Source organism: Morus notabilis, unplaced genomic scaffold, assembly GCF_000414095.1.
Source record: "Morus notabilis unplaced genomic scaffold, ASM41409v2 Scaffold391, whole genome shotgun sequence".
Taxonomy (NCBI): Eukaryota; Viridiplantae; Streptophyta; class Magnoliopsida; order Rosales; family Moraceae; genus Morus; species Morus notabilis.
Window position 1 is genome coordinate 57585 of NW_010366228.1, and position 13377 is coordinate 70961.

At 30.9% G+C, this 13377-nt stretch overlaps 2 protein-coding genes across 2 annotated transcripts in view; both read right to left on the bottom strand.

Annotated features, from left to right (window-relative positions):
- Window positions 1-1061, bottom strand: LOC21386946 (protein MIZU-KUSSEI 1). The gene has a single exon (XM_010109908.2). The coding sequence runs from the start codon at window positions 891-893 to the stop codon at window positions 36-38; it is 858 nt and encodes a 285-aa protein (XP_010108210.1). The 5' UTR covers window positions 894-1061; the 3' UTR covers window positions 1-35.
- Window positions 1062-10334: 9273 nt separating this feature from the next.
- LOC21386947 (MADS-box transcription factor 23) overlaps window positions 10335-13377 on the bottom strand; it is a 5426-nt gene continuing 2383 nt past the window's right edge. Inside the window, exons 4-8 of the mRNA XM_024173366.1 lie at window positions 12480-12579; window positions 12221-12262; window positions 11779-11820; window positions 11516-11655; window positions 10335-10425 (exon numbers count right to left, since the gene is read on the bottom strand). Of these exons, the coding sequence (XP_024029134.1) occupies window positions 10335-10425; window positions 11516-11655; window positions 11779-11820; window positions 12221-12262; window positions 12480-12579 (415 nt within the window). The remainder of the gene's footprint in view (window positions 10426-11515; window positions 11656-11778; window positions 11821-12220; window positions 12263-12479; window positions 12580-13377) is intronic.

Below are 13377 nucleotides of genomic sequence, written 5' to 3' on the forward strand. Positions count from 1 at the left end.
TTCTATAAATATATATATATATATATATATATTTTTCATAACCTAAGAAGAAAAATACTGAGCTCGGGCCCACCATTCCCATCCGGGTTCATCATGTAAAACGCCTCCGAGTCACGGCTCCCCACGACTCGCTCAAACTTAGCCCTCATGTACAGCAACTCGCCCTCCGATTCACCCTTCTTCCGCCCGTCCTCCACCACCGGAATAACCCCCGCCCCGACCGACACGCTCCGAACGACGTTCAGCACGTGCGAGTCCGACTCCCCGCACGTGCGTGACACCGCGTACCCGCACCTCCTCCCGTTGCAGTACATCGTCCATGTCGGCTCCTGAAACAGCTTTCTCCCCTGCATGGCGCCCCGCCCGTGCGCCGCTGGGGTTTTCTCCGACTCGAGCGCGATTCGGACGAGCCCCGACGCCATCTCCTTCACCAGCGACGCCGTCGACACGGCAAGCTCCAAGAGCAATACCGGCTCCGAACGGGGGTCAAGCTGGACGGCGAAGCTGACATGGCCGCGCCGGTTCCCAAATAGGGTTCCGGTGACTTTTCGCCCAAGGGAAGGCGTCACGGAGAGCTGCGAAGGGATTGTAAGCCACTTGCAGGTGGGAAGAATGGTTGGGAAGGAGAGAATATTCAAAAGAGAGCGGAAGAAAGAAGAGAGCCTGTATTGAGTACTTTTGGCTAGGTTATTGTGATGCCGGTGTCGGTTTCGGAGAAGATCGAACTTATCAGAGACTCCGTCGGTCTCCGGCGAGAGATTGATCGTGGCTGACGATGAAGAAGAGGATCTGAAATGATTTGCGGAAGCTGCAGGGATGATTTTTCTTGAAGATCTGTTGCTGCTTGTGCTTGAGCTTCTTGGAAGAGTGAGGAATTCTTGGCGAGTAGTCATGTTTATTTGGTGAGAGAGAATAATGAGTACAGAAACTTCGATAGGAATAAAGATGTTTGGTGTTGAGGAAAATCTCTGTGGGAGAGAAAATCAAGGAGCTGGAGAAACAAACTAGCTAACTCCAAACTGGGATTTTTTTTTCTTTTTCTTTTGGATGGAAATAATAAGGGAAAATGAAAGCGGCCGACAAAAGTGATGATAGTGTTGGAAGGTGGACAATATAAAGGGAGACTATGGAGGCTTGTGGTGATGATGATTACAACATGGACTTTAATTTATAGTGTTTGTGGCTATTGATTTGAGAACCTTACCTTATAGTGGTCCTACGTACAAACAAACCACCAATTTTAAAATTTGCTCTTTTTTAATTTAATCAAATAACTTCTTACTTAGTTGTTTCTTAGGGTTTTTTTTTTCACTTATCTTTTGTCTTCACTGTGTTACTTTTGCTAATTTATCCTTTTTATTGTCACGTTACATACTGTAGACATGTACTACTAATTAAAAAATAATATATTTTCTTCTAGAAATATATATTAATTTTTTATCTTCTTAGTCAGTTAAAATATCATGCATGTGTTGATTTTATAATGTAATTGCCAATAGTTACTAGCTAGCTAGCGATTATTATTATTATTATATATATATATATATATATAGCATATGATGTTAATCTAACAGTTAATTTTTATTTTTCTTCCGTCAATGAGCATAAAGGCATGGGCAAATCATATACTATATTAATTAAGCAACTAAAATAATATTGAGTTACAAAAACAACTAATATTAAAAGCATAATATCGTAGAAATGCATGCTATAATATGGAAATATACGAGAATAAAGGACCCACGTCGATAGGGGAGAGAGAGAGATTAGGCAATCGTATGGTTTATAGGATTTTCTTAGTGGTGTGATGATCTGTATTTTGATTGCATCTGGTTATATTATATATGTATTTCATGATTTCATGTTGACTATAAGATTAGATAATTGAATCATTAATATTAACGATAGAAGTTAATGCATGGTTGGAAAACATGATGCAACTAAATATGGCCTTTTACATGCTCCAAATTTAAGGGACTGGTTTAAAAATGGCCTACGGCCTTAACAAACTATGAATAGACAATGTTGGGGAGTTTTAACCTAATAAATGCCAATTAGCCGATTAGTTTTGACTAATTGCGTGTACATGTTAAATATTTAAAAATATATATAAAATTACCATTATATTAATTACTGGAACATTTATATATATAATTCCTTTATGATATTCTCAGTGGAATTTAGGCAATCTGAACCTTTTTTTATGTAAATTTTAGTATATGAATAGAGATATTTAGGGCCCGTTTAGTTCGTTGATTCGAGTTTTTAATTCGAGTTGAGATGTGACTTTATATGAGAGATTTTTACTGTAGCAAAAAAGTTAAATGTGATTGTTTCTGAGAGCTTTTTATTATAGTAAAACTCGAATCGGTGAAATGAACGGAGCTTTAAATTGTGAGTGAACTGACATTTGAAAACACATATGAACTGTAATCTAAACTGGAATATATAGTTTGAAAATGAGGATTTGAATTGTGAAAAAACGACACATTATAGGTGGCATCCAGTGCTTGTTAATACTATTGAGTATAGGTTCAGATTGTCAAACTTAGGCGGCTCAAATCTTGAAATCACTACCATCAATATGTTGGTGGAGCACTAAAAGATGCATTTCCTTTTCTGCCTTCCGGAATGTGCGCCCATGGCTTGATATTCTATTGTCTCATTTTAGGATACCTGTCCGACCAATGCTTTATGTGGTATTGAGTGTGTAATGTTATGAGTGGGAAAGGGACTCATCGACGTTTAAGTAGAATTGTGTAATGTCCTTTTCGTATTAGGAAAGAAAAAAAAAAAAAAAAAAAAAAAAAAAAAAAAAACCAATAATAACACTCAAAATGATAGAAAATATTATTTATCTCACTCTAATAAAAAAATAAATAATTGTCATTTAATTAATAAAGATAAAATAAAAGGTCATAATAACAACTAATTATTTAAAATGACGTTAAAAAGAAATCTTCAAAGCATAGGTTTAAACAGGATTTTAAAATCCTAAACACACCTCTTTTTTTCTCTCCTAAATACTAGTTGAGATTAGATTCTTAAATCAAATTGTACCAAATGAATCAAAACACAATGTGTGGTGTTATAATGTTTGAACCTTACAAATCAACTAGCTATCTGTTTCATGGTGAAAAATAGGCAAAGTGTGATGCATGATTAGTAACTTCTTTCTTGTTTTCTGTTTTATTTTTTTAAAGCTCTTTTTTGTTTTCTGGTACCTACAAGAAAAAATATTTAAGTAAAACCTCAATATGTGTAGAAAAAAACCCTTCACCCACGCATTGTAAAAATGCCAAAATGTATCGGTAAAACTGTGTAGAAGGTCTTTATCTACACTTTTTTTTTATGTATAGGTAAAATTGACACTTTACATACACTAAAATGTACTGAGTAATAATCTGAAAAAAATGTTGGAAATTTGTTATGGAGTTTTTGACGTGGCAGATGTGGCATTTGTTAAATTAGTCTGAAATTGCTTATGTGGCAATCTTTTTACTGATTAAGATGCTTACACGTCAATCCACGTGGTGTATGCTGAGTTAGAAGACTAGCTGGATAAACACGTGAAACACGTTTCAGGCCATGAAGTCCTATATTGCTGGCATGCATGGCAATCGTTCTAGAAAATAATATAATTACTGTTGATATTAGATTTCGTACATCATCTCTCACCATACATGCGGCAACTCGGGCTTCGGAAGGTTACTAAATAAGTTATCGCGACTCTCCGAGCAAGCAAAGTTGACTAGTGACTAATCAACTCCATTAGTCGATCCCACGAGTCGACGAACAGCCTTGGGCATCAAGCCACAAGAGAATATACTCAAGACATTCCTTATACGGGTTTTGGCAGCAGAATCCACCAGAAAATGAAAGAAATCAACTGCTCGAACTAGAAGAATTAATGAGGAAAAAGGTCAACGATCGACTTAGGCCACAAGATACCCTCTCGTTGGATGAAATTGATTGTCTTTCACATAAGAAAATAATATCTCCAGCAATCAGGCAACAAAGAAGCCGAATCAACTCAAAATAGACAAGAAACCACGATTGACCGGTCGATTATGGACAGAACTAGTTAAGTAAAGTCATGCAGCGCCTAAGAAGGAAAGGAATATCGCAGATTGAAGGCCATATCACGCAGAGAATCAAGAAACAACTCATAGAATCTCATCAACTATAAATGCAAGGCATTTGCACACAGTTCGGCATGCTTCTACAACACACAAAAGCTCCCACGCTCACTTACATCATATTTCTCTATTATTTACTGTATTTTCTAACATACATTTCTCTCTCTCATCCCTTTCTTCTCAAAACGATTCATTGTAACGCTTTTTAGCAGTCATAGTGAAACCACCGGAGTCCTACAGTGGACGTACCCTGCATTATTAAGGAAACCACTATAATTTCTTGTGTCTTTTTATTGTTTACTAACATTTTTGTTCTCCCAGCAGATCAATTTTATCAATCGATGACTCTTAACTCGGTCATTGACCCTTAATTTCTCTAACAATGAACTCTAAAATAGTGAAAAATGAGGGAGAAAGTATGATCCTCACCTATGCCATGATCTGCCATATAAAGATCAGTACACCAAAAGTGAATTGCAATTTGTGTAGGTTGCATTTCTTATGATCAAGGCAAATCATAAGTACAGAGGAAATTTTTTAATTTTTAACCGTTGACCATTCGTATCTGGTGGTTGTTAGTGTTTCAACACTTTTAACATGAAAAAGCAAAAGAAAAACATTTGTTTAATATTTAAAATACTTGAAAAGTCGTAAGAATTACATTAATTTTCCAATGTTTTCTTTTGAAAATATCTTCAATTGTTGTATAGATAATAAATTAGTTGCCAATCAAAATTAATATTATATCACATATCAAAAAATAGACCAAAGATATGTACCAATAGTGTGGTGCAAAGTAAGAACATTGACTCCAATAAAAACCGCATGATATGGGCGTGTATATTTGTGACTTTTTTTTTTATGCACATAAAAGATAATATAAGAAAGTGACACGAGGGTGACGAGCATGATAATGAAAGTCAATGCAAATTATGCTGTTTGATAGAGCCAAAAAAATATTTTTACAAACCCTATGCTTAATCTATATGCATGATTCTTTTATTTTATATAATTGCCATCATTTTTCTTATACTCACTCCTTTTTTATTTTATGGGCGGTTCCAAACTGTAGTTATTGTTTGTCCCTACTAACCAATCAGCTTGGTGGCCTAACAATATTGAGGTACATATGTAACTAATGATCTTCATGTGTGCCAAGTGGACAAAACCTAAACCACTATTTAATTTAAGGTTTATATATATACAACTTTTTTTCCTTTTTATATGCCTATGTATACGTATGTATATTATGTTACATATGTTCATTTGGGTCACATTATTATCAATCATGAGTTTGAAAACTTCGAATTCTTTTTTGTTATTTTTACAGATAAAAAGTTAATCTCAAATCTCTTTATATCTTAATTAAATAATGTAACATGATTAAAGAAATTAAATACAGATTTTATCTTTGTGCATGCAGGAAAGAAATCAATGATATAGGACCCGCACTTGTGTGGCCGTTAGCAGCTCTTTATATTATAGAAACTTACTCCATCGGCATTAAATTGTTTATGGGATTATTATTATTATTATTATTATTATTATTATTATTATTATTATTATTATTATTATTATTATTATTTACATAGAATTGGGTTGAGATCAATTAACTGTTCATTAGATACTACTCATGATAGCTAAAATTCATAAACAATGCTTGAAGTAGTCCCTTCCAATCATGGAAAAAGACAACAAATTGTACCCGTATGTTGAGATGTTATCAAAATGAAAACTAATTTTAGCAAATAAATATATTTTCGCAAAAAAAAAAAAAAAAAAAAAAAAAGGATAGGGTATTCGTTTTAAAGATTTGTGTTTTTTCCTTATCTCAATCTCTTGGGTGAGTACCGTATCTTATTTTCCTGTCTCAGTACACATATATCTCCTTTCGATAAACCACTGAAATAAGAAATTGCATTTCTGATCATTACTGTACCATATTTTCAAAGGCGGAGCCAGAAAAATAAATAAAAAGAAGCGGATATATAATTTCATATTTTTAGAGATGATGGACATATAAATTTTAATTATTTTTTGGGGGTAAATTATACATTTATAAAAATAAAAAATAAAAAAAAATTCACGTCTTATGTCGATTCTTCTTAAAGATATCTTTTGTCTTATTTTTGTCAAATTTTTTTAAAGATCTTTTGTCTTGTGTTTCCTATATCAGGCTTTTGGATGAGTACCATGTCTTATTTTCCTATCTCAATCATTTGTATGTATGCAATCTTCTTTTAATGAGCCTACTGAAAATAAGAAATTTTTTCTGATCATTCAAATTATAATACTAATATACCAAGTGAGAATAAGCGGATATATAATTCAGATTTTGAGAGATAATGAACAATATAGGGCGCGTTTAGAACTCATTTTAAAATGATTTTATTTTCTGTATGAAAATGAAAATAAAAACGTTTTCAATCTCAGATAGAAATCATTTTTAAAAATGTGTTTGATAATTTTATCAAGAGATTATTTTCAGTATACAAAACCCATTAATATATATATCTCTCTCTCTGTTCGAGAGAGGAGAAAACAAAAATAAAAAATTAAAAAAAATTAAAAATTATTTTTTATTTCTCTATCATTTTACATTAAATTAAAAAATCATTTTCATTTTTATTTTTATTTTTATTGCATCAAACGCCGTTTTAAAAATATTTTTATTTTTTTCTCAAAAAATGAAATTAATTTCAAACACGGTTATAAATTTCTAACCGTTCACTTCGCTGATTTGAGTTTGTAATTCGAGTTGAGATGTGATTTTGTGTGAGAATTTTTTACTGTAGCAAAAAAGTTAGATGTGACTGTTTCTGAGAGCTTTTTACTGTAACAAAACTTAAATTCTAAACTCGAATCGACGAAATAAACGAGACCTAAACTTTAGAAAGGTAAACTACAAATTTTAACAAAATATACATGCAAAATTTCAATATACATATTTATATATTGGAGGCCGTATACCCTTAATAAGATGCGTCTCCCGCCCTTGCATATCTTGTCATCTTATATGTCCACGTAATTTGTACTTTTTTTTTCATTTTTGATTGAATATCCACAATTTGTACTTGATCAATATTGGGACAATTAATAGTCAGAGAAGTACTACAGTGACGCAAGGCATGCACTATCGCATTCATGGGTATTGATTAGATCATTCCTCATCATTCTTTCTTGAAAGGAAAGCTACACAAAAGAATATTACTTGTTGGAATCTAATGCAGTTTTTTTTCCCTTTATAATAATTAATTATGGCAGTAAATGGTTTAATTTTCATATGATTTTAAAACTGGTGCTTCTATTTACATTCTTTTTGTTATTCTATACACCTCCTTCTAAATACACACTTCATATAATTTTTTAATATTTTGCACACCCTTATCATTCCAAGATTATCTTTACTCTTGTCCACTTTAATTTTCTTTAGATTATTTTCATAAATGTCCTAAACTATGTACCTTATTTCAAAATGCCTCTTAATTTTTTTAAAATGATTTAAAATGCCCCTAATATATAGAAAACAGTTCAAAATACTCTTTCTGTATACGTTCGTCTATAATATTAATGGATTTGTTGATATGGCATAAATTTGAAGGTTTTTTTTTATAATTTGATAAGTGGATATTAAAGATTAATAAAAGGTATTATAGAAGATTAATCATACCTATTAAAAAAATTATTTTTTATGTCAAAATGCATTAGAGAACTCTTTTTTATATAAATAAAAAATCAAAGAACTCTCCACTCAAAATAATTAAAAAAGAAAGAAAGAAAGAAAGAAATCTGAACCTAGAACATTAGGGCTGACAATTCGGGTAGCGACACAACAACACGACTCAAAATCTGCACAAATTTAGCAGGTTTAGATTTACTATGAATGAATTTGGGTTATAATCGGGTTGACACGATTAATAAATAGGTTAAGTTATGGTTGACTTCTTAATATGAAGTGGCACGAAGTAACTTCCTACATCTGGACACCTTCTTATAAGGTCAAGAGTCCAGAACACCGCTCAAACGTGACAGACTCTGGCCCTTTGAAACTTGCAGCGGAGGCGGCGCAAAGATGAGAAGGGGAAATGAAAACTCTAGCCACAGAGAAATAAGTGATATGCTACAGTTATTTATTGCTGAATTACGCTTGAATGATTTGTATTTATACATTTTTTGTTAATAAAATTGGAAGATTCTCTTATCATCAAAAACAAAAAAAAAAAGAAGAAGCAAGATTCAAACCTTCAATCAACATTGTAAACAAATAGAAATACCAATATTACATATAGTAATGAGCATGAGGTAATGATCATGACTTGAGTATCTAATATCTTTGGTAAACTAATGTCCTGTTCACTTTATCGATTCGAATTTAGAATTCGAGTTTTACTACAGTAAAAAGCTCTCAGAAACAGTCACATCTAGCTTTTTGCTACAGTAAAAAGCTCTCACATAAAATCACATCTCAACTCAAATTAAAAACTCGAACTAGCAAACTAAACGGGCCCTAAGTATATATTATTTTGTTTATTACCATATCAGTAGTAACAAGTATAATCAACTATAATTTTAAGTCTAGCTAATCACAAATTAAAACAAAACTCATAATTATTTATTTTATTCTGAAAAAAATGAAAAGTAGAACAGTCACTCCCAAAGGGAATTTGGTACCTAATTATATTTTTGTTCTTCAGATTATGTTCAGATAAATATTTCGCTTTATTTTATTAGCCCTTTTGTACTTGCTAATACTACAATTGAATAATACAATTCCATTTTTCTATTAAAAATTTCTTAATTTGACTCAAAACAACAATCATTGTTATTCTTTTCACGCGTTTTGCCTTCATGCATAATTCTACAATCTAATCACTTATCAGTTTTGTTGTTCTAAACGATGTGTAATCAATGTATATTATATCAAGTCATTAAAATAATTGAAAAATATTTTATTTATATATTAATATTTAAATTAATTAAATAACATGATATAATATAGTTAGTTAGGAGGTTAAAAATTAGACGGTAATCATTTGAATTCCACAATTTTAAGGCCTCGTTCATTCACCGATTTAAGTTTTTAATTTTAATTTCACTACAGTTAAAAACTCTAATAAAAAATCACTTTTAATTTTTTTTTTTACTACAGTGAAAAGTTCTTATATAAAATTACATTTTAATTCGAATTAAAAACTCGAATATGAACGAGAATTAAGGTTTCGTTCATTTCACTGATTCGAGTTTTGTTACAGTAAAAAGTTCTCAAAAACAGTCATATCTAACCTTTTTACTACAATAAAAAAACTCTCATATAAAATTCAATTCAAATTAAAAACTCGAATCAACGAACTAAACGGACTGATAATGACCCGTAATATATGTAAGGACCAAAAGCCAATCACAAACAAGTGCTGCTCTTTTCACGCGTTTTCCGCTCAACCAAAGATTCCTCAAAAGAGATATTGAGGTGTAACAAAGAGGTGACTCGTGGCCTATAAAATGAAAAGTGGCCATCCAAAGTCTTCACAACTAGGCACCCTATTAGGATTATAAGCTATTATTAGCGCCCCCCACACGTGAATGAAACAAGTTATAATGATGTTCGATTGGACCCTTGCCTTGTGTACATGAAAATTAAAGTCAATGATAGCCAAAAATTATTTGAAACTTACTTTGAATATCTTCACTAATGACCAGTTACGTGTGTGTATAACATTTTTAGTTTTCAATTGTCTTTTTTTAAATTTTACTAGTACTTCATATATTCATATAAATAATATGCTAATTACTATTAGATGTGTTTCTTTATTAAGTTTTCTTTACTTCTTCAGAACATCTTCTTTTTTTTTTTTCATTTGATAGCTTAATTTGTAAGTACAAAGAGAATTTATTAATTTGACAAAGTATCTTAAGAGAAGAGAGTGGATTTTTTTTTTCTTTTTTTTTTTTTTTGCCATTTCATAGGAGAAGAGATGTAGTCCTTTCTTTCAATGAAGATTCTCCGCTTCCCAAAGGAAAAAGAAAAAAAAAAACATTTGCTTCTCAAAGTTTCTAAAACTAATCATTACGGCTAAACAAGCAAAGAAAATTACTACAACTGAGCCAAAAAAATAATAATAATTCTAATAATTACGGGAAGCAAAGAAAACTACAAACTGTATGACAATAACTTGTAATTTCATCTAGCAATTTCAATCACTCTGAGGCCACTTGACTAGCTGATTCGGGGGAAGTGCTGGATTCAATCTTGGGCGCTTTCCTCTTTCGACCAAAATCTGATGACAACCTGAAAAAAAAAATACATATATATATATATATATATATATGTGTGTGTGTATATACATAAACCAAATGAATAACCATCAACAGGAAGAAGACCTGCTTTTTTTCAGAATGACTTCCGAGTGTTGCAGCCTTGCTTATTAAAACTTCAGTTTTCAGTTTTCTTTTTAAGTGAAAAAAATAAGGAAAATAATAGGAAATAGGCCAATATGAAAAGCTTAAGAAAGTATATAGGTCATTTTTTAGTTATAGAAATTAATAGGCCATAACTTGTCAAGTTATGGTTCATAATCAGATAAGTTATGGACAAACTTGTCAAGTTATGGTTCATAACCAGATAAGTTATGGACAATAACTTGTCAAGTTATGGTTCATAACCAAACAAGTTATGGACAAAAACAGTAATTTTGCCTATTTATTAACTTATGTAAACTATTGGCCTATTAATTTTAATTCATCTCAAGTCTTGACCTATTTTCCTCTTTCTTCCAAAAAATAATAGTAAATTCTCCTAATTAGCAACATCTGGAGAGAATCTTTATCCTTACTATTAGGATTTAGGGTTATGCCTCAAATTTATTTGTCTGCAGCCTTAAAAAAATTCCCACCAAATTTCATTATTAGTGATGTAACAAGTGATCATTATTATATAGCATCGTATTATTAGAACTATCACATAACAATATATACAGTATATATGACACGTAATTAGTTCACATTTTCTTATCGGCCGGTTTTATTCTATTTGCTATGCTGTGAATGTATAGTTCATAGTTTATGACTCATTATATTGCCCTTAGTTACATTTGTGATACCTGTGAAAAACGTAATCTATTAATTTTGTAAATATGATATATTAAGAAAGTTTGAAATTTATATTTTCTACTTTTGTGTATAAAACCCTAAGATGGCCGGCTGTATAGAATTAATTCAGAGAATGAGAAATATTTTTTCTTCTCCTATTTTTCCACCATACCTTTACTATATTATAAAGAAATATTTTTTCTTCTCCTATTTTTCCACCATACCTTTACTATATTATCTAAAAATAATTGAAGACAAATGTAAAGTATAAAATTATTGGCACAATATACCTCAACTGCAAAGAGGTGTCTGCAAAATGCTCATTTTCCTGATCAACAGATTTAGTAGTGCTTTTGAGGGATGATGATCTCCAGTCCAGAGGATTGGAGGTAAGGATAGGCGTGAGATAGTTTTGTCTCATCTCGTTCAACTTATATAAATACAAAAGTGTGAAAATGAGTTAACTATATATTAGCAAAAACAGAATAAAACAATATAGCTTTCTTGTAATTTTATTGCATTTGAAACGCTAGATCAAGTTACGAATTCTTACTTCTTTGCGCAGAATCTCATTTTCTGTCAAGGCTTTTTGCTCCTGAGGATATGTATATAGAAAATAGAAATCATTATATATATTTTTGTGTTGAAATTCAAGAATTAGTACTTTAAAGAAAGAAGTTGGTTGGTTATTTGTAGAGAAATTTAGGTATTTTTAAGAAGCTTAAATGCCTCAAAGTTTCATCAAATTGTGACTATCATGTGATTTCGATCTTTTTTTTCCCCCTATGAAATGACCATATAATATATGGCTGAATAAGTCTGCATTAGTGAAACTCTTTAATTTCCTTGTTAAGGTACCAAAGAGAAAATAAATTATATAATCTATGATAGATTTTTTAAAATAATAATAATAAAATTTAGATCTGTATATAAAAACAAATGAATAATAGGAATAGCCACATCCCATATTAATGAAGGTTTTTGCAAAGTTTTACCCTTAACGTAGACTTTTTAACCTGCTCCAAAAGTAGTTGCTCCTGCCAAAATGTGAAATATTTCTAATTAGGCCATTGAAAGGAAATCTTACATTTATTCCATGAAAATTAAGTGATGATCACAATCATGATTTTTGCATGAAAATTGTGTTATATTCAGAAAGTTTTTCAGTTAATTGGCCAAGAATTAGAAAGTTTTTTTTTTATTCAAACGATGAATAATTTTCAAATTGTAGAAAATAAATAAACGAATTTGAACCTTCTTGCTCTTTATTGCCAATATGCCTTCAGCCAGTTTGTCTTCCATTTGCTGCAAGTCCTTAAAGCTCAAGCCATCCAAATCCTTGCCCATCATCCGCCTGCAAAAGAATAAGGAAAAAGAAAAATAAAATAAATAAGAAAAAGAGAGATAATCATTATATTGTTAAGCATAGTGTAAACATTTGCATATTGATGCTAAAATTTCAAGAGGAACTATATTGTCCATACAAAAATATATAAATGTGTAAAAATTGTTGAAACTTATCCTTAAAATACATGGGTCTAGATTTTTACTCTTTATTTTTAATTAATATCTTTTTAACTAATATAGTTATTTGACTTAAAAAATATTAATTAAAAATAAGAATAAAAATCTAGCTTATACACTCTTTTTAGTTCCCTAAATATGTACATATATACTGATATACAATAGCAGAGAACAGTGGGCCTAGAGGCAGACCCAATGGGCTCTCTTCAATTTTTACACTCACAATTATTTTTTTTTTTTTTGTTTCTTGCTTTTTTACAAATTGTGTCCTGGTATTACATAGGATGTTTCTAAAGCTTCAATTATATCTGAAGTTTTAAATTCTAAATGTACTTACTATTTCAAGTTAAAACAACAAAGAAACCAAATATCAACTAGACTACCAGATTTATAGTTTTATGGAGTTTAATGTGTGGATTACATTAGATTACAAAATTCATGAAAAAAATATATATAATATTATTAGATAAAAAGAAGTGTAAGAGATAGACAAATAGTTGTACAATAGAAGTTGCACAGTTTTATGTTTAAACTTTTGGTTAATTTACATTCTTTAGAGGGGAAAAAAAAAAGAAGCTCTGGCTCCGTCGCTGCATGCATGCATGTGTGTGTTTGTATATATATATAT

Coding starts and splice junctions, on each gene's coding strand:
- LOC21386946 (XM_010109908.2), bottom strand. CDS start 893: ATGACTACTCGCCAAGAATTCCTCACTCTTCCAAGAAGCTCAAGCACA.